The 26,675-nt window shown below is 40.3% G+C and overlaps 1 protein-coding gene across 4 annotated transcripts in view; it reads left to right on the forward strand.

The window, feature by feature from the left end:
• SPOCK3 (SPARC (osteonectin), cwcv and kazal like domains proteoglycan 3) overlaps positions 1-26,675 on the forward strand; it is a gene marked incomplete at both ends in the record, with an annotated part of 431,148 nt that overhangs the window by 366,157 nt on the left and 38,316 nt on the right. For 3 of the 4 annotated variants that reach the window (XM_082656104.1, XM_082656106.1, XM_082656107.1), the window contains one exon: positions 21,646-21,765. The exons of the other annotated variant lie outside the window; for it this stretch is intronic. In XM_082656104.1, the coding sequence (XP_082512230.1) occupies positions 21,646-21,765 (120 nt within the window). The remainder of the gene's footprint in view (positions 1-21,645; positions 21,766-26,675) is intronic. 4 annotated transcript variants of the gene reach the window in all.

Here is a 26,675-nt window from a genome sequence, read left to right on the forward strand (position 1 = left end):
ATTATGGGTAAATTGCCAAGGAAATAAACAATCTCCAAGGAGATGACCTCGTTAAAACAAAATTATTCACTTGTGGCAAACTGCAAAAATAAGCTGTAAAATGTGTGGCGTCACATATTTCTGAGAATCAAAATACTTATTACTGAGGTCACAACAAAGTCTGGAGCCTTGTGGAGAACTTCAAGACACTGACATGAGGACATTTTCTAATTTGCGGGCTCAAATGTAAATGTGACATGCACTTAACTGTTTCTATAGTGGTTGTGTATATAATACTTAAATAGTAGTAAAGTAGTAGTTAAAAATATAGCTATAGGGCTTCCCTGGTGGCGCAGTGGTTGAGAGTCCGCCTGCCGATGCAGGGGACACGGGTTCGTGCCCCGGTCCGGGAAGATCCCACATGCCGCGGAGCGGCTGGGCCCGTGAGCCATGGCCGCTGAGCCTGCGCGTCCGGAGCCTGTGCTCCGCAACGGGAGAGGCCACAACAGTGAGAGGCCCGCGTACCGCAAAAAAACCAAAAACAAACAAAAATATATATATAGCTATATGTTAACAATATTGCATAATTTAACAGTTTTTTTCATCATCATTTTTTCTAAATAACACTGCTTTTCTACATCTCTCAATTACCTTTGAATTCTGGGCAGGGAGTATAAATTCATCAACATTTTATTGTGCTTCCCTACAAACAGCAATTATATTCTAATGCAGAATTACATTATATCTTTTACTCTATGAGGAAGAAATTGATTGTACTATTTAAATAGTGTTTACTGTAATGGATTTTCTGAAAAATGTATTTGTAGTGTTTTATGAATTTAAAGATTCTTCTGCTTATTTCAGACTTTTATGTCTTAAACTTGGAAAGCCAGGCAGGTTTTATTATTTCAGATGATTGCTGAATGTACCCACCTTTGCACTTGTGACTTCCTTTTTACCCTACAGTAATTCTCTTTTTTTTTTTTTAACATCTTTATTGGAGTATAATGGCTTTACAATGGCGTGTTAGTTTCTGCTTTATAACAAAGTGAATCAGCTATACATATACATATGTTCCCATGTCTCCTCCCTCTACAGTGATTCTCTTTTTTTTTTTAACATCTTTATTGGAGTATAATTGCTTTACAATGGCGTGTTAGTTTCTGCTTTATAACAAAGTGAATCAGCTATACATATACACATGTTCCCATGTCTCCTCCCTCTCCAGTAATTCTCTTAACGTCTCCTAGAATTGATTGTAATAGCAGGCATGCCTTCTATTAACATTATGCAAGAGTAAAACCATGCTCCCGAATGGAATCCATCGGATTAAATATGCGCTTTTGATTACTGCCTAACCTTCTGTGACCTTTAATGTCTGTCTTTTGCCATGAAAGATTCATCTGCCAGTCTGTCAAATAAAATAATAATCTGAATGGATCTGCCTTACTTCACCTCATCTTTCAAATCCGATAGACTATTATTTTTACTGTTTGTATATATATATATGTGACCATAAAATTACCATCCAGTAGGAAAGAAACCTGTTAGAATGCAGTGCTGTGCTTGCAAAGTATGTGGATTATCAAATGTATTTTCTGGATATCTAAAACTTGCCAGACCTACAAAATGAGGATCTCCAAAAAAAATTTAAAACAAAAGAGTAACATTATAGTATCCATTGATTTATCCATCCATCCATCCATCCATCCATCCATCCGACCAATAATTTTTCAAGTCCTGTTTATTATCAATGTAATTGTGTTGTGCAAAAGATTAGGCATTCATGAAAATATATGACAGGTGTAGTACTTTTTCCCTTTTATGAAGTGTAATATATTTAAGTGCATAGAATATTACTGTCCAGGGAAAATATGGTTCTGTGATAACAAAAATCGTTTTCGTAATGCTATATATATTATCACTCTTAGAGATGCATATTTGTTGAAAGCATATTAATATTCTTGATAAATTATGCATAAAATAAATCTGTTTAAAATTTTTTCAACTCTGTGTTTATTAAACTTGTGACTGTGGAACCCATCTTCATGAAACAAAATGTAATACTTCCCAGAGCTGTGATCTGTGAAGCGTGTGTGCTGTGATGGAATTTACTGTTTACTTAGTGTGTTTTAGTGATTATAAAACGACTTAGGAACAAAAGAGAAATGTATGTTCTTTTTTCATCACTTTCCTCAGTACACAGTTATGAGTGATGATGGTCAAGGATATTTAATGTTTGAAATGCAGAAATATATAAAGATTTAAAATATACCTGAAAACATACTTCGAGGAGAACCTTTTAACCTGCATACGATGAGAGTTTTGGATTTTCGTATTCCATCCTGTGACACCGTGATAATGTCCCACCAGCGCAGGGCTCCCCTCCTGTCAGGGTCTGGGGGCACGCGTAGAAGCCCTGACCCCCCAGGTGTCAGACGTGAGTGCATTTGGAGATGGACCCTCTGGAGGCAGATCAGGTAACACCAGGTCCGATGGGTGGGCCCTGGTCCAATAATGACCAATGTCCTTGTCACAGAGGAGATTAGGACAGAGCACAGACTGAGGCACAGACGTGTGAGGACATGGCGAGAAGGTAGCCAACCTCATGCCAAGGAGACGCCACAGGAGCACAGGTGGAACATAGCCTGTGGACCCCTTGGCCTTGGACTTCCAGCATCCAGCTCTGTGAGAAAATCAGTTTCTGCTGCTTAAGCCGCCCAGTGTGTAGACTTAGTTATGGCAGCTCCGGCAAACTAGTCCACGTACCAGGAATTTGTGCTGGATCCTGGAGTCCAGCGGGGACCCTCAGACCCACCAGGATCCCATGTGATGAAGCCCTCGACCCACCCCGGAGAGAGCTATTTAAGTAAGGACCTTCGTGCCTAGAAGCTGCTGCTGAAGCCTCTTCCTGGACTGGGGGCTTCCTGGACTGTGGTTTCCTCACAGGGATGGGGCAGCTGTCAAGAGTTTTTCCTCTTGTTAACTCTACATCTAGTCTGCATTTAATACAAGGGTAGAAACAAGGCCATCTGTATATTCAGATGAATTAGATAAATGTATCTCATTGCTCTTTCCAGAAATACAGATTAGTAATAACTCCAGGCATGGAATTCTAATAGCCTTTTTGATTGCATTATTATTAAATGTCACAGATAAGTTTTAGTGTCATGTTTCATTAGTAGGAAAGATCAGCAGACATTTGAAGGCTCAAATATGTTGATTCAGATAATTTAGTTTAAAAAGTGTTGACACAACCTGACCTTCATTCTCCTTCCAGCCTGAGGACAGACATGGATTTGACTGTGTTTTATGGAACATTAAATATCCCAAGAGTTTGTCAGCTCTAAGACGTCTGTCTGGAATGTGGCTGTGTTGCTTGATCCCCTCCAGTCATCCCTGCTTTTCAGAGAGACCTTTTTAAAATCCCCAAAGCCACTGCCTGTCGGCAGGTGATGAATCGTGTGTCACCGCTGCCCACACACCCCCGGAGGCTCATCCACTGAACATGGGCCATCTCGTGTCTGAACAAAATGCCTCAGAATAAAACCCTCCACCCTCGGGCTGGTCCTCAAAAAGCACATTATCTGTCAAGTGAACACTCCCATTTACCACTGCAGCAAAAAGAATAAAATATCTAGGAATAAACCTACCTAAGGAGGCAAAAGACCTGTACTCAGAAAACTATAAGATGCTGATGAAACAAATGAAAGATGACACAGATGGAGAGATATACCATGTTCTTGGACTGGAAGAATCAATATTGTGAAAATGACCATAGTACCCAAAGCAATCTACAGATTCAATGCAATCCCTCTCAGACTACCAATGACATTTTCATAGAACTAGAACAAAAAAATTTTTAATTTATATGGAAACACAAAAGACCCCAAATAGCCAAAGCAATCATGAGAAAGAAAAACGGAGGTGGAGGAATCAGGCACCCTGACTTCAGACTATACTACAAAGCTGCAGTAACCAAGACAGTATGGTACTGGCACAAAAACGGAAATATAAATCAGTGGAACAGGATAGAAAGCCAAGAGGTACGCACGCACCAATGGTCAACTAATTTATGACAAAGGAGGCAAGAATATACAATGGAGAAAAGACAGTCTCTTCAGTAAGTGGTGCTGGGAAAACTGGATAGCTACATGTAGAAGAATGAAATTAGAACACGCCCTAAATCCATACACAAAAATCAACTCAAAATGGATTAGAGGGCTTCCCTGGTGGCGCAGTGGTTGAGAGTCCGCCTGCCGATGCAGGGGTCACGGGTTCGTGCCACGGTCCAGGAGGATCCCACGTGCCGCGGAGCGGCTGGGCCCGTGAGGCATGGCCGCTGAGCCTGCGCGTCCAGAGCCTGTGCTCCGCAACGGGAGAGGCCACAGCAGAGGCCTGCATACTGCAAAAAAAAAAAAAAAAAGGATTAGAGACCTAAATGTAAAACTGGACACTATAAAACTGTTGGAGGAAAACATAGGAAGAACACCCTTTGACATAAATTACAGCAAGATCTTTTTTGATTCACCTCCTAGAGTAATGGAAATAAAAACAAAAATAAACAAATGGGACCTAATGAAACTTAAAAGCTTTTGCACAGCAAAGGAAACCATAAACAAGATGAAAAGACATCCCTCAGAATGGGAGAAAATATTTGCCAATGAAGCAACTGACAAAGGATTAATCTCCATGATTTACGAGCAGCTCATGCAGCTCAATAACAAAAAAACAAACAACTCAATCCAAAAATGGGCAGAAGACCTAAATAGATATTTCTCCAAAGAATATATACAGATTGCCAACAAACACATGAAAGAATGCTCAACGTCACTAATCATTAGAGAAATGCAAATCAAAACTACATTGAGGTATCACATCGGTCCGAATGGCCATCATCAGAAAACCTGCAAACAATAAATGCTGGAGAGGGTGTGGAGAAAAGTGAACCCTCCTACACTATTGCTGGGAATGTAAATTGATACAGCTACTATGGAGGAGAGTATGGAGGTTCCTTAAAAACTAAATATGGAACCACCATATGACCCAGCAGTCCCGCTACTGGACATGTACCAAGAGGAAACCGTAATTCAAAAAGAGACATGTACCACAGTGTTCATTGCAGCACTCTTTCCAATAGTCAGGACATGAAAGCAACCTAAATGTCCATCAACTGATGAATGGATAAAGAAGATGCGGTAAATATATACGATGGAATACTACTCAGCCATAAAAAGGAACAGAATTGGGACATTTGTAGAGATGTGGATGGACCTTGAGACTGTCATACAGAGTGAAGGAAATCAGAAAGAGAAAAACAAATATTGTATATTAATGTATATATGTGGAATCTAGACACATGGTGTAGATGATCTTATTTGTGAATCAGGAATAGAGACACAGATGTAGAGGACAAAAGTATGGATACCAAGGGGGAAAAGGGGGATGAATTGGGAAATTGGGATTGACACATATACACTATTGATACTATGTATAAAATGGATAACTAATGAGAACCTACTGTATAGTACAGGGAACTCTACTCAATGCTCTGTGGTGACCTGAATGGGAAGGAAATCCAAAAACGGGATATATGTATACGTATAGTTGATTCACTTTGCTGTACTGTAGAAACTAACACAGCATTGTAAAGCAACTATACTCCAATAAAAATTAATTTTAAAAATTATCCATGAATCAGAAAGTTTCAGATACTCTTGTGAGCATCAGTATTCTTCAACTGCTATAAAAATTGTAGCTCATGTTTTAATAAAACTGTATGATTTATAGCAGTGCTGAAGACTCATGATTTTAGTTCCATAGTTTATCATGTAAAAGTTTTAGTATGACTTTAAGGCACAGCACACTCAGACTGATGTAATCTTGGTGAGAAGTCTTCTCTAAGGTGTGTGTGTGTGTGTGCGCGTCTGTGTCTGGGGTGGGGTGAGGGTCAAGAGTGTCTGGAGGCCAACTTGTCTGATTTTGTACTTAGAGCCACAGAGACATGGCTCCTGTAACACGTAATGGGGTCGACCCCAGACACTTTTGTCTGTCCACCACAAAGCCTGCAGGAACTGTTAACTGGACTTTTTTTTTTTTTTAATTTAAGTATAGTTAACTTACACTGTTTCAGGTGTACATCAAAAGTGATTCAGCTATGTGTGTATATATATATATATACACACATATACATATATATATATATATTCTTTTTCTGATTCTTTTCAATGACAGGTTATTGTAACATAATGAATATAGTTCCCTGTGCTATACAGTGTGTCCTTATTGTTTATTTTATATACAGTGGTGTTAAACGCAAATTCCCAATTTATCCCTCCCCCCCTTTCCCCTTTGGTAACCCTAAGTTTGTTTTCAGTGTCTGTGAGTCTATTTTTGTTTTGTAAATAAGTTCATTTGTACCATTTTTTAAGATTCCACACATAAGTGATATCACACAATATTTCTCCTTCTCTTTCTGACTTACTTCACTTAGTATGATGATCTCTAGGTCCACTCATGTTACTGCAAATGGCATTATTTCATTCTTTTTTATGGCTGAGTAATATTCCATTGTATATATGTACCACATCTTTATCCATTCATCTGTTGATGGACATTTAGGTTGCTTCCATGTCTTGGCTATTGTAAATAGTGCTGCTATGAAGATTGGGGTGCATGTGTCTTTTTGAATTATATTTTCATCCTGGTATATGCCCAGGAGTGACATTACTGGATCCTATAGTATTTCTATTGTTAGTTTTTTAAGGAACCTCCATGCTGTTCTCCATAGTGGCTGCATCAATTTACATTCCCACAACAGTGCAGGAAGGTTCCCTTTTCTCCACACCCTCTCCAGCATTTTTTGTTTGTATGCTTTTTGATGATGGCCATTCTGACTGGTGTGAATTGATACCTCCATGTAGTTTTTTTTTTCTTTTTTTAAAAATTTTTATTTTATTTTGAATTATAGTTGATTTGCAATGTTGTGTTAGTTTCGAGTGTACAGTAAAGTGATTCAGTTATATGTATACATATATCTATTCTTTTTCAAATTCTTTTCCATTTAGATTATTACAGAATATTGAGTACAGTCCTCTGTGCTATACAGTAGGTCTTTGTTCGTTATCTATTTTACACATAGTGTGTATATGTTAATCCCAAACTCCTAATTTATCCCCCCCCTTTCCCATTTGGTAACCATAAGTTTATTATCTAAGTCTGTGACCCTATTTCTGTTTTGTAAGTAAGTTCATCTGTATCATTTTTTTAGATTCTGTATATAAGTGGTATCATACAATATTTAATATTTGTCCTTCTCTGTCTGACTTACTTCACTCTGTATGACAGTCTCTGGGTCCATCCATGTTGCTGCAAATGGCATAATTTCATTATTTTTTATGGCTGAGTAATATTCCATTGTATATATGTACCACATCTTTATCCATTCATCTGTTGATGGATATTTGGGTTGCTTCTATGTAAATAGTGCTACTGTGAACATAGGGATGCATGTATCTTTTCGAATTATAGTTTTCTCTGGATATATCACCAACAGTGCAGGAGGGTTCCCTTTTCTCCACACCGTCTTCCACATTTCTTGTTTGTAGACTTTTTAATGATGGCCATTCTGACCAGTGTCAGATGGTACCTCGTTGTAATTTTGATTTGCATTTCTCTAGTTTTTAAATTTTGTGTTTATGAAATTTAATTAGACTTCAGGAATGTTTAAAGTTTCTGATTTGGGAAGAATTCCTGATTTGCCCAAGACTTTCAGATAAATCATTGCCAATTTTAAAATGAATGAGTTAATTAAATTAAATTAACTTGCAAAATTTTAAAAAATATTTTCAAAGGTTTTATACCTAATATATTATTTTTAATGTACGCTACAGGTAGGGGCCTCCAAAAGAAAATGCCTTGGGCATCTAAAGGCACTGAATGTCCCCAGATCTCTCCATCCGTCCTCACTCTGGGTGATCCTACCCATGTAGACCCATACAGTTGTGGGTTCCCAGGTCTTTGTGTCAGCCCTGCCAGTGACATCTTAATAATATTATTTTGTTTAATGGTGGGAAAAAGAGGCTGGTTTAGCAGAATAGACATTGTTCTGAATTAGCAGTACCAGATTTGCCACCGGACAACTATGATTTGAAGTGAGGTGACGAATGCTCTGAGCTCATAGGTGTGTAAAGGAACCCGGTCCCTCCGTGTTGTAATGCAAACTGCCCCCCCTCAGCTCCCGCCCCTCACTGAGCATACAGTCCCCCCCCCAGGGTTTGCATAAAGGGGAGACATGGTGCTGAGAGGGGAGTGACCCTCTGCTACTGACTTTCAAGTGTGGCTGAGAAGTGAAAGGCTTGGAAGGGATTATAAGAAAACCCCCAGGGGACCCCTGCCACACTTCTCATCCCAGCCCCAGTCACAGAGCTGGTCATTTTTAAGCCCTGATGGTTTTCCCCATCTGGTGATTAGCTATTGGTGAAATGCCTATTTATCAACTTCAAACATTACCTTTAGATTTTTTGCTTTGATAAATGAGAATAAATTTCACTTCCCTCCCACTGTTCAATATAAAGATATGGCTATTCTTAGTTTTCCAGTTATTTCAATTTCAAAAAGCAATAGCAGTAGGAAAAAAAAAACCCAGAACACGTAACCATCTGCTTTCAGGTCCACAGATGGCTCTTGCCTGCTCATTTGGTAAAATGGGAACCTCGGCTGCTCACTCTACATGTCTTCACCTCTATCTCCCCATGTCCAGTGGCATAGTGGGACCACTCATTCCCAAGAGTGACGACACTTAGATTATACTATACTATAACCACCAGCAGGTCTTCTGTGAATTCTTTATGAGTCACTTTGCTATCAAGAACTTTGACCCTACAGTGATAATGTAAATATTGTTCACTGCGGAGTGAGAATTTATGCTGGAATTTCGTCTGTACAAGTGCATTTTCTTCAGTCTCAGTGGAGAGTATCCCCAGCATCCATTTGAAGTGCACTCTACCATTTCCGCCCCAGCTGCCTTTATCACGACTGACTGTGATGAGTTTTCACAAGCTCTGTCACATCCCTCTCCGCACCACCTGGGTCTGTTCCCCCCTGAGCCGTCCCCCAGGTCTGCTGCACAACACGTTTGAGTATGTCGTTCTCCGTTTTTCTTCTGTGAATTTCTTGCCTTTGTTTTTCTTAATTTCCTCTCTCATTTTGCTTCAGCCCATTCTTCTGGTGGTGTGGAATGCAAAAATCTCTGAGTCCTTGCTCAGCTCAACTGCCTTTATTCTGCCCTAGTGATTGATAATTGAATGGATGTGGGATACGAGATTCAAATCAGTTTTCTTTAGAATGTTGAAGGCTTGCTTCGTAATTGTCCGTAATCCATTATTGCTAATGATTATTGAGATACCAAGCTGATCCTTTGCCTTTGGTATAACCATTTGTTTGTTTTTGTTTGTTTATTTGTTCAGTTTTGTTTTCTTCCTGAAAGCTCTTGTAATCGTTTTATATTTCATATTCTCTTTTCAAAGATGTCTTTGTGTGAGTGTGTATATGTGTATGTTTAATTCATTCAGCTAAGAACTCAGGGGGTCCCTCTCTCTGAAAACTTCTCTCCTTCTGCAGTTATAGGAATTATTTTCTGTATTTTTAAAGTAATTTATCCACTTCAAATTCTTCTCAATAACTGTGTAAGTCAGATATTGGACTTCTAGACGGATTCGCCCCATGTCTCCTAGCATCTCTTTTTTGTTCTTCCTCTGTAACTTCTCTCTCTTGCTGTTATTTTCCCTTCTACAATAATCCCATCCATCCTTCTACATGTTTTCTTCTCTTGTCAAAGACCTTTCTGTGTGTCCACAACTGTAAATACAATATGTAACTTTTTAAACCTCTAAGACCTCTTCCCCGTTCACTGCTTTGCTTTGTGTAATATCAGGCCCTAGTTTATAACTGGACACAATTGAAGAACCTTGCATTGAAACCCGGCTTTTCTTTTGTTCACATTGATTATGATTTATTGTTCTGTTATTCACTGCTGACTACAAATACAATTAAATCAGTGAGCACCAAGCCTGCTCTAGTCACTACTGGCTATAAAATTTAGGGCAGCATTTAACTTCTGTGTCCCAGTTTCCACAGCTGTAAAAAGAAAAAACGATAATAATCCTTAACCTAATCTTCCAGGCTTGACATGAAAATCAAATGTGAAACCTCATTCAAAGCATTTCATGCTGTATAAATGCAAGATTCTATATCTAGAAAAAAATCAATATAGTAGAACTTTTGGAAAACATCAGGAAGAGACATCATTGACTTTTTCTGGAAAAGAACACTGCTGAAGTGCTGGTGGCCGTCACACCCTCACGTGGGTGGGGTCTGACTGCTCATGTTCCTATCAGAGCGTGTCTGTAGCAAAGGATTTGGTAGCCAGGGAATTGTGACTGTCGTCCTATAAGTAATATATTTCAAGCTTGCATGAGCTGGGCATGTCCTTTTTTGTGTATACGGCAAGGGCAGCTGGACTCATAAAAAGTGATGGCAATACTGTGGCTTCTCTTAAACGATTAGGGGAAGGCACATCTTCTGTTTGTTTGTTTTTTGTTTGTTTTGCGGTACACGGGCCTCTCACTGTTGTGGCCTCTCCCGTTGCGGAGCACAGGCTACAGACGCGCAGGCTCAGCGGCCATGCCTCACGGGCCCAGCCACTCCGCGGCATGTGCGATCTTCCGTGACCGGGGCACGAACCCGTGTCCCCTGCATTGGCAGGCAGACTCTCAAACACTGGGCCGCTAGGGAAGCCCCAAGGCACGTCTTCTGTGACCTCATCGTGGCCTTTGTGAACTGCTGTGAGGTCTGTAGCAGCATAAACTCTCCTCCGTTTGGTGTTCATCACATCTCTGGGATCTGTTATTAACTGGCATAAAAATTGGACTGGAAGACAAGTGATTCCTTCTGAGTCAAGAAGATATATTTACATAGGTTTCGTGTTATTTTCTTCTAAAAGTGTGTTTTGCTAACATCACCCAGCTCTGCGTGGCGACCACCACGCATCAGTAATGAGGACTACAGTCCTCACTTCCCAGAGCGGAAATTCATGGCCTTGGAGTGAAGCTTTGACTTGGCTATTCTAAGTACGGCTTTGCTGCCGTGGCTGCGGCACTGGTGGTGATTATTATTATTGAGACTACGGAGGGGGTTTTCCCGTCAGGATTAAGAACCTGGGCTCTGACGTCTATCCTTTTGGGTTCAGAACTTGTCCTCCCACTTCTCTGAGCTCAGACAATTCTAAAGCTCTCAGTGCCTCAATTTTCTGACACTTACGTGGAAGCAGTAGTACTATAATCTTTTTTTTTAACTTTGAAAAAAAACTTTTATTATGAAACTAACATACCCCAAGATCCTGTAATTCCAATTCTAATGACTTCACTAGGAGAAATAAAAACATATGCACACAAAAACCTACATGAAATATTCATAATTGCCAAAATTTTCCAATTGGTGCTTCATACCAAATACTGGGTTTTTTTTAACATCTTTATTGGAGTATAATTGCTTTACAATGCTGTGTTAGTTTCTGCTGTATAACAAAGTGAATCAGCTATACATATATATATATCCCTATATCCCCTCCCTCTTGCATCACCCTCCCACCCTCCCTATCCTACCCTTCTAGGTGGTCACAAAGCCCCGAGCTGATCTCCCTGTGCTATGCGGCTGCTTCCCACTAGCTATCTATTTTACGTTTGGTAGTGTATATATGTCCATGCCACTCTCTCACTTCGTCCCAGCTTACCCTTCCCCCTCCCTGTGTCCTTAAGTCCATTCTCTACATCTACGTCTTTAATCCTGTCCTGCCCCTAGGTTCTTCAGAACCTTTTTTTTTTTTTTTTACATTCTGCATATATGTGTTAGCATACGGTATTTGTTTTTCTCTTTCTGACTTACTTCACTCCAAGACAGACTCTATGTCCATCGACCTGACTACAAATAACTCACTTTCGTTTCTTTTTATGGCTGAGAAATATTCCATTGTATATTTGTGCCACATCTTCTTTATCCATTCATCTGTCAATGGACACTTAGGTTGCTTCCATGTCCTGGCTATTGTAAATAGAGCTGCAATGAACATTTTGGTACATGACTCTTTTTGAATTATGTTTTTCTCAGGGTATATGCCCAGTAGTGGGATTGCTGGGTCATATGGTAGTTCTATTTTTAGTTTTTTAAGGAACCTTCATACTGTTCTCCATAGTAACTGTATCAATTTACATTCCCACCAACAGTGCAGGAGGGTTCCCTTCTCTCCTCACCGTCTGTAGCATTTATAGTTTGTAGATTTTTTGATGTTGGCCATTCTGACCGGTGTGAGGTGATAGCTCATTGTAGTTTTGATTTGCATTTCTCTAATGATCAGTGATGTTGAGCATCCTTTCATGTGTTTGTTAGCAATCGGTATATCTTCCTTGGAGAAATATGTATTTAGGTCTTCTGCCCATTTTTGGATTGGGTTGTTTGTTTTTTTTTATATTAAGCTGCATGAGCTGCTTGTATATTTTGGAGATTAATCCTCTGTCAGTTGCTTCGTTTGCAAATATTTTCTCCCATTCTGAGGATTGTCTTTTCATCTTGTTTATGGTTTCTTTTGCTGTGCAAAAGCTTTTAAGTTTAGTTAGGTCCCATTTGTTTATTTTTCTTTTTATTTCCATTACTCTAGGGGGTGGGTCAAAAAGGATCTTGCTGTGATGTATGTCATAGAGTGTTCTGCCTATGTTTTCCTCTAAGAGTTTTATAGTGTCCGGCCTTACATTTAGGTGTTTAAACCATTTTGACTTTATTCTTGTGTATGGTTTTAGGGAGTGTTCTAATTTCATTCTTTTACACATGGCTGTCCAGTTTTCCCCTCACCACTTATTGAAGAGACTGTCTTTTCTCCATTGTATATTCATGCCTCCTTTATCAAAGATAAGGTGACCATATGTGCATGGGTTTATCTCTGGGTTTTCTATCCTGTTCCATTGATCTATGTTTCTGTTTTTGTGCCAGTACCATACTGTCTTGATTACTGTAGCTTTTAGTAGAGTCTGAAGTCCGGGAGCCCGATTCCTCCAGCTCCCTTTTTCTTTCTCAAGATTGCTTTGACTACTCGGGGTCTTTTGTGTTTCCATACAAATTGTGAAATTTTTTGTTCAGTTCTGTGAAAAATGCCATTGGTAGTTTGATAGGGATTGCATTGAATCTGTAGATTGCTTTGGGTAGTGTAATCGTTTTCACAATGCTGATTCTTCCAATCCAAGAACATGGTATATCTCTCCATCTGTTTGTATCCTCTTTAATTTCTTTCATCAGTGTCTTATAGTTTTCTTATAGCACACAGGTCTTTTGTCTCCTCAGGTAGGTTTATTCCTAGGTATCTTATTCTTTTTGTTGCAGTGGTAAATGGGAGTGTTTCCTTAATTTCTCATATTTTTTCACCATTAGTGTATAGAAATGCAAGAGAATTCTCTGCATTAATTTTGTATCCTGCTACTTTACCATATACATTGATTAGCTCTAGTAGTTTTCTGGTAGAATCTTTAGAATTCTCTATGTGTAGTGTCATGTCATCTGCAAACAGTGACAGCTTTACTTCTTCTTTTCCGATTTGGATTCCTTTTATTTCTTTTTCTTCTCTGATAGCTGTGGCTAAAACTTCCAAAACTATGTTGAATAATAATGGTGAGAATGGGCAACTTTGTCGTGTTCTGGATCTTAGTGGAAATGGTTTCAGCTTTTCACCATTGAGAACAATGTTGATTGTGGGTTTGTCATATATGGCCTTTATTATGTTGAGGTAAGTTCCCTCTATGCCTACTTTCTGGAGAGTTTTTATCATAAATGGGTGTCGAAAGCTTTTTCTGCATCTATTGAGATGATCATACGATTTTTATCCTTCAGTTTGTTAATATGGTGTATCACATTGATTGATTTGCATATATTGAAGAATCCTTGCATTCCTGGGATAAACCCCACTTGATCAGGGTCTATTATCCTTTTAATGTGCTGCTGGATTCTGTTTGCTAATATTTTGTTGAGGAATTTTGCATCTGTGTTCATCAGTGATATTGGCCTGTGATTTCTTTTTTTTGTGACATCTTTGTATGGTTTTGGTATGAGGGTGATTGTGTCCTCATAGAATGGGTTTGGGAGTGTTCCTCTGTCTCCTATATTTTCGAAGAGTTTGAGAAGGATAGGTGTTAGCTCTTCTCTAAATGTTTGGTAGAATTCGCATGTGAAGCCATCTGGTCCTGGGCTTGTGTTGGAAGATTTTTAATCACAGTCTCAATTTCAGTGCTTGTGATTGGTCTGTCTGTATTTTCTATTTCTTCCTTGTTCAGTCTTGGAACTTTGTGCTTTTTTACGAATTTGTCCATTTCTTCCAGGTTGTCCATTGTATTGGCATAGTTGCTTGTAGTAATCTCTCGTGATCCTTTGTATTTCTGCACTGCCAGTTGTTACTTCTTTTTCATTTCTAATTCTGTTGATTTGAGTCTTCTCCCTTTTTTTGTCGATGAGTCTGGCTAAAGGTTTTTCAATTTTGTTTATCTTCTTAAAGAACCAGCTTTTAGTTTTACTGATCTTTGCTATTGTTTCCTTCATTTCTTTATCATTTATTTCTCATCTGATCTTTATGATTTCTTTCCTTCTGCTAACTATAGGGTTTTTTTGTTCTAATTGCTTTAGGTGTAAGATTAGGTTGTTTATTTGAGATGTTTCTTATTTCTTGAGGTAGGATTGTATTGCTATAAACTTCCCTCTTAGAATTGCTTTTGCTGCATCCCATAGGTTTTGAGCCGTTGTGTTTTCATTATCATTTGTTCCTAGGTATTTTTTGATTTCCTCTTTTATTTCTTCAGTGATCACTTCGTTATTAGGTAGTGTATTGTTTAGCCTCCATGTGCTTGTATTGTTTACAGTTTTTTTCCTGTCATTGATATCTAGTCTCATCGCGTTGTGGTCAGAAAAGATACTTGATACGATTTCTATTTTCTTACATTTACCAAGGCTTGATTTGTGACCCAAGATATGATCTATCCTGGAGAATGTTCCATGAGCACTTGAGAAAATAGTGTATTCTGTTGTTTTTGGATGGAAGGTCCTATAAATATCAATTAAGTCCATCTTGTTCAATGTGTCATTTAAAGCCTGTGTTTCCTCATTTGTTTCCATTTTGGATGATCTGTCCTTTGGTGAAAGTGGGGTGTTAAAGTCCCCTACTGTGATTATGTTACTGTCAATTTCCCCTTTTATGGTTGTTAGCATTTGCCTTATGTATTGAGGTGCTCCTATGTTGGGTGCGTAAATATTTACAATGTTATATCTTCTTCTTATATTGATCCCTTGATCATTATGTAGTGTCCTTCTTTATCTCCTCTAATAGTCTTCATGTTAAAGTATATTTTGTCTGATATGAGAATTGCTACTCCAGCTCTCTTTTGATTTCCATTTGTATGGAGTATCTTTTTCCATCCCCTGTATTTCAGTCTATGTTTGTCTCTAGGTCTGAAATGTGTCTCTTGTTTTTGTATCTATTCAGCCAGTCTGTTTCTTTTGGTTGGAGCATTTAATCCATTTACATTTACGGTAACTATTGATATGTACATTCATATTACCATTTTCTTAACTGTTTTGGGTTTGTTATTGTAGATCTTCTCCTTCTCTTGTGTTTCCTGCCAAGAGAAGTTCCTTTCGCATTTTTTGCGAAGCTGGTTTGGTGGTGCTGAATTCTCTTAGCTTTTGCTTGTCTGTAAAGGTTTTAATTTGTCCATCAAATCTGAAAGAGATTCTTGCTGGGTAGATTAATCTTGGTTGTAGATTTTTCCCATTCATCACTTTAAATATGTCCTGCCACTCCCTTCTGGCTTGCAGAGTTTTTGCTGGAAGATCAGCTGTTAACCTTATGGGGATTCCCTGTTGTGTTATTTGTTGCTTTTCCCATGCTGCTTTTAATATTTTTCTTGATCATGAAGAAGAAGAAGTAAAGCTGTCACTGTTTGCAGATGACATGTTTCTCCTTGGATTTATCCTGTATGGGATTCTCTGCACTTCCTGGACTTGACTATTTCCTTTCCCATATTAGGGAAGTTTTCAACTATAATCTCTTCAAATATTTTCACAGTCCCTTTCTTTTTTTTCTTCTTCTTCTGGGACCCCTATAATTCAAATGTTGGTGCATTTAATGTTGTCCCAGAGGTTTCTGAGACTGTCCTCAATTCTTTTCATTCTTTTTTCTTTATTCTGCTCTGCAGTTGTTATTTCCACTATTTTATCTTCCAGGTCACTTATCCGTTCTTCTGCCTCTGTTATTCTGCTATTGATTCCTTCTAGGGAATTTTTAATTTCATTTATTTTGTTGTTCATCATTTTTGTTTGCTCTTTAGTTCTTCTGGGTCCTTGTTAAATGTTTCTTGCATTTTGTCTATTCTGTTTCCAAGATTTTGGATCATCTTTACTCTCATTACTCTGAATTCTTTTTCAGGTAGACTGCCTATTTCCTCTTCATTTGTTAAGTCTGGTGGGTTTTTACCTTGCTCCTTCATCTGCTTTGTGTTTTTATGTCTTCTCATTTTGCTTGACTTACTGTGTTTGGGGGTCTCCTTTTCGCACGCTCTGGGTTCATAGTTCCCATTGTTTTCGGTGTCTGTCCCCAGTGGGTAAGGTTGGTTCACTGGGTTGTGTAGGCTTCCTGGCGGATGGGACTTGTGCTTTTGTTCTAGTGGATGAGGCTGGATCTTGTCTTTCTGGTGGGCAGGACTGTGTCCAGTGGTGTGTTTTGGGGTGTCTGTGAACTTATTAAGATTTTAGGCAGCCTCTCTGCTAATGGGTGGGGTAGTGTTCCTGTCTTGCTAGTTGTTTGGCATGGGGTTTCCAGCACTGGAGCTTGCTGGTCGTTGAGTGGAGCTGGGTCTTAGTGTTGAGACGGAGATCTCTGGGAAAGCTCTAGCCGATTGATATTATGTAGGGTCGGGAGGTCTCTGGTGGTCCAGTGTCCTGAACTTGGCTCAGAGGCTCAGGCCTGACATCAGGCTGGAGCACCAAGACCGTGTCAGCCACATGGCTCAGAAAAAAAGGGAGGAAAAAAAAGAAAGAAAGTTATTAAAATAAAACTTTTAAAAAATTTTTTAAATAATATTTAAAGTTATTTTTTAAAAAAAAAGAAGAGAGCAACTGAACTAATAAAGAAATCCACCAATGATAGCAAGCACTGAAAAGTAAACTACGATAAACATAAAAATCAGAAAATGGTCAGTCGCATACAGCACACCCCAAGTCTCCAGTTGCTCCCAAAGTCCACCTCCTCAATTTTGGGATGATTCATTGTCTCTTCAGGTATTCCACAGATGCAGGGTACATCAAGTTGATTGTGGAGATTCAATCCGCTGCTCCTGAGGCTACTGGGAGAAGTTTCCCTTTCTCTTCTTTGTTCGCACAGCTCCCGGGGTTCAGCTTTGGATTTGGCCCTGCCTCTGCGTGTAGGTCGCCTGAGGGCGTCTCTTCTTCGCTCAGACAGTACGGGGTTAAAGGAGCCGCTGATTCGGGGTCTCTGGCTCACTCAGGCCAGGGGGGAGGTAGGGGCACGGAGTGCGGGGCGGGCCTGCGGCGGCAGAGGCCGCTGTGACGTTGCACGAGCCTGAGGCGCGCCGTGCGTTCTCCCGGGTAAGTTGTTCCTGGATCCCGGGACCCTGGCAGTGGCGGGCTGCACAGGCTACCCGGAAGGGGGGTGTGGATAGTGACCTGTGCTCGCACACAGGCTTCTTGGTGGCAGCAGCAGCAGCCTTAACGTTTCATGCCCGTCTCTGGTGTCTGCGCTGATAGCTGCGGCTCGCGCCCGTCTCTGGAGCTCGTTTAGGCGGTGCTCTTAATCCCCTCTCCTCGCGCACCAGGAAACAAAGAGGGAAGAAAAAGTCTCTTGCCTCTTCGGCAGCTCCAGACTTTTCCCCGGACTCCCTCCCGGCTGACTGTGGTGTACGCACTAACCTCTGCAGGCAGTGTTCACGCCGCCAGCCCCAGTCCTCTCCCAGCGCTCCGACCGAAGCCCGAGCCTCAGCTCCCAGCTCCCGCCCGCCCCGGCGGGGGAGTAGACAAGCCTCTCGGGCTGGTGAGTGCTGGTCGCCACCGATCCTCTGTGCGGGAATCTCTCCGCTTTGCCCCCCGCACCCCTGTTGCTGTGCTCTCTTCCGCGGGTCCGAAGCTTTCCCCCTCCGCCACCCGCAGTCTCCGCCCGCGAAGGGGCTCCTAGTGTGTGGAAACCTTTCCTCCTTCACAGCTCCCTCCCACTGGTGCACGTACCTTCCCTATCCTTTTGTCTCTGTTTATTCTTTTTTCTTTTACCCTACCCTGTTACGTGGGGAGTTTCTTGCCTTTTGGGAGGTCTGAGGTCTTCTGCCAGCGTTCAGTAGGTGTTCTGTAGGAGTTGTGCCACGTGTAGGTGTATTTCTGATGTATCTGTGGGGAGGAAGGTGATCTCTGCGTCTTACTCTTCCGCCATCTTGAAGGTCCTCCCAGTAGTATAATCTTCAGAGTGTTTATAAGGATTAAACTTGCTCATATCTGTAAAGAACTAGCAGTAAGTGTGCAATGTTAGCTGTTGTTATCATATCATTATTATTACCACAGGATTCTTAATTCCTGGAATGTTCTATTACAAGACATACATAACCTTCTGTTGAAACTTAAGCTAAGGTGTGTGTGACACACAGTAAAGCTGTGTGATGTCTCATATTTTAGGAAATTTTTTTTAATGGTATTATTTTTAAATGTAAATTACTTAACCTCATAAAAATCATACAAGTTTACAAACATTTCATTAGATATACATGGTAAGCACTATATCACTAAAATTAACTAACACAATAAAAGAAAATTTATGCCATCTTTTCAACAGACTTTTTATCATTCTTCAGCAGGTATTTTATTGGATGAAACTTTGCTCTTTGCTGGGTGTGGTTTGGGAAAAATATAAGGTGGATAAAGGAAAGAGAACTAAAATTCATTTTTGAACGTTTATTTGTTTAAAGTAGGTAATGCATGAACATGGTGTAATGTTTAAAATTATAAATGAAAGTTAAATAAATAAATATATAAATAAAGGACTATCATATGGGTGGGAAAAAATAAAATAAAAGTATAAATGTACATACACAGACGTCTCCACCAACCTGGATCTCCTCTCCCCCATCCCCCTTGCAGAGGTGAAAGTCTCTCGATCTCTCCTGTGTGTTTCCGGAGATATTTTAGGCATACATGAACAAACACATTTTCCTCCCTTTTTATACAAACGGAAGTGTACCTAACATCTTTCGTGTTCATCTTTTTTCACCAGAAGCTGTAGTGTAGGTATTGTTCCAAGTCTCTACATAATGACCTTCTTAACGTATTAATGACTCAGAGCTTCATTGGGGGTGGATGTCCCTGGCTTATCCCACCAGGCCACTGCTGATGAGCAGTGTTGTTAACGCCCCTGCTGTTAGAGAAGTGCTGAATAAATGACGTTGTGCAATTTAAATAAGCTTGTGTATGTGTGGTACACCTGCAAGATAATTTTTAAGAGAGAGAAATGCTGGGTGAAGGGTTGGAAGCATTGTAATTAATTCTTGAAAGAAATTTAAAACTTTCTGTTTATTTTTGAATGTTAATAGGGGTTTAAGCACACAATTGAATAGGAAAAAAGAGATGAACAGTAAACATAAGACTGTCTCACAGCACTTTCCTTCCCTCATCTGGTTTCCCCCGGCTGGAGAGAACTAGCCTCACCAGCCTTGTCTTTTCCCTCCAGAGATACGTGTCAGGTAAATGAGCATATGCGCTTATGTGGAAGAATGCCTTTCTTCAGGTAGGCTTTCGTCTTCTTCTGCATAGTAGTTTGTGGAGTCAGCAGACTCTCGCCTGGATGTCTCTGGGCACAGAGCTGCGGGCTGGAGTGTCCACGGTCACATTAGAGGGACTCTTTTTCTCCGTCCCTCAGCCTCAGCCAGCCTGGACATGACCTGTAAAGGTAATGTTTTCTTCCACCTTCACGTAGCTCATTGTTTCCCTGGATGAAATGATAGCTGTAAATCCTGCAGCCCTAACCCTCGAACAGCGATGCTCAAACCCACAGCACGTGTCCTGGGACGCTCTTTCCCGTCGTCCCAGAAACCGCCTAACTTCTCGCCGAAGGCTCATATTTCCTGTGTCTCACATCCAGTCGTCAGTTCTCTCTCTGATGGATCACATCTTCCAGTGGCTCCTGGGGAAAGGTGATGTGGGTGGTTAATCTTGGGATCTTGTATATTTCAAATATCTTTCGCTTACTCTCCCACCTGATTTTTCTGGATGTAGGATTCCCAGTATAAACTGCGAAGTAATTTAACAGTTGTCTTTCTGCCTGTCAATGTTACTCCTGAAAAGTCTGAAGACATTCCACGTCTTTTTTCTTTGCACACGGCACTTGGTGTTGCTCTACCTCCACAGCTGTTTTAGGGTCTTGTTTCATGCCTCCAGGGTCCTGAAATGTCACAGTGATTTGCTGATACGGGTCTTCCACCTCACTGGGTACCGTGAGGGCCTATTAACCTGCAGTTTTATTTAATACCAGGAAGTGGTCTTAGATTATTCTTAAATTATATTTCAGTACACTGTACTATATTTTTTATGTTGTACATGTTACATTATATATAATACATATTGTAATATCATGTGTATAGCATATATTAAGTGTAATGTAACACTTTAATATCATTGTGTAAATTATTGTTTTTAACACTCTGAGTCTGTTAAAGGGCACTTGGTTCAGGAAATTGCACATTAGTTACTTGAAGAGGAATGAGGTCTCCGGTAACAATATAAATAAGTATTTCTTATATTTTCAAAATATTTTGGCAACAAATTACTGAATTTAACGTACCATATTTTAGCACTAGTCTCACGCACACGCATACGTATTTATAAAATATATTCTGCTATTCTTATTGTATAGACTAATTTTAAGAACATAATTATTGGTAAATAACAATATTTTGAAAAGAGGAATTAAGTCCAAATGTCAGAGTTTGCTAACACCTTTTGCAACAGAAATATGATATCATTTTCTTAAATATTTTCCAATCTTTCCTAATGTCAAATAAGAGCTCTTCCTTTTATGTGGTCAAAAAATATGTAGGATTAAGATTAAACCAAATAAAAAGCACATATTTATATTTGATAATTCCTACATATATTGCACATACTAATGCAGGTTTATAAATCATAAGCTATTATAATAGGTAGAACCAATAATAAATGTGTACGTGTTCATTTTGGTTTTTCAGCCCCTTATTTCCCCAGACGATCCACCAGCATCTTCCCGTGATGTGTTCAGTACGTAAATATTATGACTAGATCCATGTGATGTTAACAGGCAGAGCCTCTGAAGAGTGCAGGCAGAATTCCACTAGTCATATTTCTTTATTAAAGAAATGTTACTGTTATATTACATCTTGTTATGTTGCAAACACATATTTCGTTCTTCAAGGCTAAAGCACAATTAGCAACTGTATTTGTTTTCCCCTTTTAGTGGTTCTTACCTTTTAGGTATTGGAATAATTTGAGAAGTGGCTCTGACGTGATGCTCAGTGACTCTTCAGGCTTTGTGTCGTTCCTCTTTGTTTTCAGCCTGCAGTGACCTGGAGCTCAGGGAGATGGCCAGCAGACTGCGGGACTGGTTCAAGGCCCTGCATGAGAGTGGAGGCCAGAACAAGAAGACGAAAGCATCGCTGCGGCCGGAGAGAAGCAGTAAGGCTTCTAAATTTGATGTGTGTCGTTGTCTTTGATATGGGATTTTATGTCCAGTGAATCACTTAGGTGAAAGTTTACTGTTTACTTAGATGCTGAACAGAAGTCTGAACATTGTTTTTACTTCCAAGCTCAGCCATGACATGTATTTTGCAAGGAAATAAAGCGTTTGTGACAACTCCGATTGGAAAAGGAATTAGAGACAGCATTGAGCTTCCAGTTGAATTGAAAGAGTAGGAATATTTTCCAGTATTTTGGCTGAAGTGCTAAAGAGTAGAACAACACGGGGAGCAAAGGTAATAATTTTGAAGTGCTTAGATTTTTAAACAACACGATTAGCCCTCCTCCACCTTAGTCATTTCTGATTTGACCCAAGTATGTCAGTAGAAACAGGATGTTTACCACGCTGCAATTCAGATTCATCAAAGAAAGAAGGAAGGGCTTCCCTGGTGACGCAGTGGTTGAGAGTCCGCCTGCCGATGCAGGGGACACGGGTTCGTGCCCCGGTCCGGGAAGATCCCACATACCGCGGAGCGGCTGGGCGCGTGAGCCATGGCCGCTGAGCCTGCGCATCTGGAGCCTGTGCTCCGCAACGGGAGAGGCCACAACAGTGAGAGGCCCGCGTACCACAAAAAAATAAATTAATAAATAAAAAAGAAAGAAGGAAATAAGAGCCAACTGAATCTTACATGATTCTTTCGTCTATATAATCTATATAAAAGTGTGTTTTAATTTCTTAGAAATAGGAATGCAACCTGAAATAGTGCACTTGCTGTGAATAATTTTATGAACTCTTCACTTTACATTTTTTCATTTATAAAAAATATCTATAACATTTTTCATGCATGTAAAAGAAAGATATTGAAACCTGAGCTTAACTGGGGGGAGCTTTCCAAGACCGCCTCATTCACTCTAAGATGCAAGGGGCGAAGGTGGGACAGTGACCAGGGGCAGCATCCCGCTGACAATAGAAGGGCCCAGTGCCCGCTGCTGATCGCCATGAGGCCGTGAACTCCCACTCACAACCCTCAGCTACCCGTTTCTAACAGAATCACTTGATAAGAGGGCACGGCCGTCCCTAATCTGTGTTTCCTAAAATGCCCCATTTGTTTTCTTGTCACCAAGGAATTTTCTGTAATCCCAGCGCTTGGTGTTTACGGATCGTATTTGTGTTCAAAAGAATGTAATCATTATTTTTCGTTCAGCTTTCATAGAAAAACATAATAATTGTGTGTGAATGTGTGGTGGACACATCTATATGCTTCTTAGGAAGTCCTCAAAGAAACCACAGTATTTCCCTACCTCGTAGGAGTGCTTCCAGGCTTGTCTCCAGAATTATCGTTTAAATTTTTGACAGAAGCTAATTTTTTGATGCCTTGAGAGTAAGTAAGATGCCTGATCTTACTTAATAGAAATAATAAAATATGTTTGCCCCTGTATTCATGTCTGGCGTAATGTAAAGTTTTGTTCCAGATCCTTCCGTATTGACTTTTTTGATTCATGTCCACACCTGTTCTCCCAGTACACACACTTGGATATTTTTATTTCTCACTCTCATCTTTATCTGTTGAGCTTAGTTAAGACTAATAATCCCTCCTGTATTTGGAAATGGATAAAAGGAGATCTTGTAGGACACGCAGTACAATGCCTGGTTAATTGTACACATTCCTAAATATTATTTCCCTTTCTGGCTTTTTCTTACAAAAAATGAGACAGTCTTAATATTGTGGGCGAATTAACAGGAAGCCCTTTGGGAGTTGAATGTCTTTGCAGAATCAGTGAAACAGTAGGTAGAGGATTATTTATAGAGCCTGAAGGGGTCAGAGGCCAAAGGGAGTAAATCTCCAAAAGGAAGCTGTTGAAAGATAAGACAAGTCCCTAGATGGGGAGTGGCCGAGTCCCTCAGCTCCTGAGACCCGCCTACCCCTGGGTGAAGCCTCTCCTGACACCGGCCCTCCAGTACTGGGCACCCCATCTCTTTTCTAGTCCTGTTTTTCCTCCATAGCATCTCTCACCGTCTACTATAATATTCACCTACACATTTTTTGTTTATTTTCTCTCTCTCTGCACACTAAAGAACCATAAATGAGAGATCCCCATTGTATCATCAGAATGTAGAATAATTTGACACGTAGCATTCACTAACGTTAAAACCGAGTAGAATTAATGGATGAAAGAAGCCATCAAAATACTACATTGTGTGGATATACCATAATTTAATCAAGCACTTGTTCCCCTAGGAATGATTATTTTCTCCTTCTCAATCAATTCTGCGGTTAATTGGTAGGCTTTTATTTCTGTAAGGAAGATTCCAGGTAGTCGAAGTAATAGGTCAATATTACTTTGCATTTCAAATTATAAACAATAATAGATGTTACCAGACTGCTTTGCAAAAAGCTTAGGGCCTTTCTAATTTCTAACAGCAAAGCACGAAGAGTTAACTTTTTGCCTTGATCCCTGGAAGTAAAAAAATTACTACCATTCTTTTTAACTGTTCATTCTGGTGAGCATGCTGTTGCATTTCATTGTTAATCTAATCTTGGTTTCCTTTTTTAGTAGTGAATTGTTCACAAAATATTGGCAAAGGTTGGCGGGGCTTTTGCACAGCAAAACAAAATAAAATGTCTTAGCTCAGGCTACTATAATTAAATACCCTAGACCAAGTGGATTGAACACTAGACATTTGTTTCTCAAATTCTGGAGACTGGGAAGTCCTAGATCAGGTGCTGGCAGATTGGGGTCTGGGTGAAGGCTCACTTCCAGGCTTGGAGGCAGCTGTCTTCTCACAAGGCAGAAAGAGAGAGAGAGAGAGAGATCTGGAGTCTGTCTTATAGGCCACTGATCGCATCATGAGGTTCTCCCTTCATGACCTAATCACCTCCCAAAGCCCACACCTCCAAATGCCATCACTTTGGGGGGTAGAGCTTCATATTCATGAATTTGGGGTGGGGGACACAATTCAGTCCATAGCACAAAACCAAACAAAAAAAGTCCTAAGTTATGTCAGCTTATATGTTTAATTCTGAGAAATCCATATTGATGGCTTACATTATAATTGTATTTAAATAGGTCCTTCTAGTACTTTTTGTGCTTTTTGCTGTATGTGTTTCCTGCTCTGTGTTTTAGATATATGGATTTATTTCTGTTTTATCCATTAATTATGCTTCTTATCCCTTTATTTTATTACACTGTACCCTACTTACCACTTTTTAGCATAGATTTCACGTTATCGGATAGTAATATTACTACTCCTACTTTCAAATTTATTACATTTGCCTGATATACTTGCTAACATTTTATTGTCAGTCTTTCTTTATTACTTAGACTTGTGTCTTTCTTGTAAACATACATAGTTGGCTTCTGAGTCTCTTTTTAATAATTAAGATAATTTAATAATTAAGATAAACATAAGGCAGAGGAAAATATTCTGATCAGACACAGAATGTTTACCATTCAGGCAGATTGCCCAGAAGACAAAGAAAAACTTATTTTACAATCTCTCTTTTTTTTTTTTTTTTTTTTTTGTGCGGTACGCTGGCCTCTCACTGTTGTGGCCTCTCCCGTTGCGGAGCACAGGCTCCGGATGCGCAGGTTCAGTGGCCATGGCTCACGGGCCCAGCCGCTCCGCGGCATGTGGGATCCTCCCTGACTGGGGCACGAACCCATGTCCCCTGCATCGGCAGGCAGACTCTCAACCACTGCGCCACCAGGGAAGCCCTACAATCTCTTTTCAAGAGTAGACCAATAATCCAAGAAAATTTTGTCATTAGAGAAGAAAAGAAATCACATTTTAGTTTTGTACCAGTATAATATTTAATACTAATTTTAAAATATGTGAATAAATACACCCTTTAAATATTAGCCAGCAGTGACCATGACAAATAATTTTGGGGGGAACATTTCATCATTTTTTGTATCTGTGTAGATTTTATCTTATACAGGTTTTGAAAATTAGTGTTAAGATAAATTTTATCTTAGGGTAAATTTTATCTTAGGATAAAACTATATTTTTAACAAAATGAGCTTTTTTAGACCAAGGTGGTTGCTCCTGGAGCCCCTGAACCTCTCGAGACCTGCCCCTGCTGGGGCGGAGCCCTGAGCTTAAGTGACCGCAGGGGCGGAGGGTCGGGACTGAGCAGAGAAGCCCAGGGTGAAGACAGTGGGGCCCAAGGGGTGTTCAGGACACCGTAAAAATGTCAAATAAGAAAAAACGCAGAGCGAAGCCTGCCGCGTGTCCTGCCCACCATCTACCACAAGGTGGGATGTCACTGCAGGACCTTGCTTCGGACATGTGGGATCCCCATCCGATCCACCATCCATGTCTCGGGGGAAAAAAAGGGGGGGAACAAACCCAGACTAAGTAAAGAGAGACTTTATTTAAAGACTCTTGCGATGGGGAGAATACCTCAACCTCAGACTTGCAAGCGTCTCACATCAAACAGAAGAAGGCTTTTCCTTTCCAGGAAGGGGTGAGCAGGGCTAGAAGCACCTATGTCGGGGAAGAGGGCAGTGGGCATTAAGAGGCAGCAAAACTGAGGGCTTCGGAAATGCTTCTCTGCGCGGTTGACCCGCTCACCTACCAAGCAGGAATGTGAGACCCTGCAGACGTCTCTATGTTACGCAGAATTTCCGCCCTTTCACGGCTCTGATCTGTGTTCTGATGTGTCGTCTGGGCCACTAGTTTGCTGCCCACCTACAATGCACGTGCGGGATGGCTTAGCCGGGAAATTACGGTTTTCGGTCTACAGAGCTGTTGTGTACTTTTAAATGTGTGCGCCCGGAAGTACCCGAGTGTGTGTTTAAATGTAAGTGGGTTGTCTCCTCACTCCCTCAGCTCCGCGTGTCATTGATTTTTCCCTCCGGCTGTTGGGTCCTTTCCATGCGCTGACCTTCCTTCGTCTGCTCACTGG

Source organism: Grampus griseus, assembly GCF_964374135.1.
Source record: "Grampus griseus genome assembly, chromosome: 6".
In the NCBI taxonomy this organism is placed as follows: domain Eukaryota; kingdom Metazoa; phylum Chordata; class Mammalia; order Artiodactyla; family Delphinidae; genus Grampus; species Grampus griseus.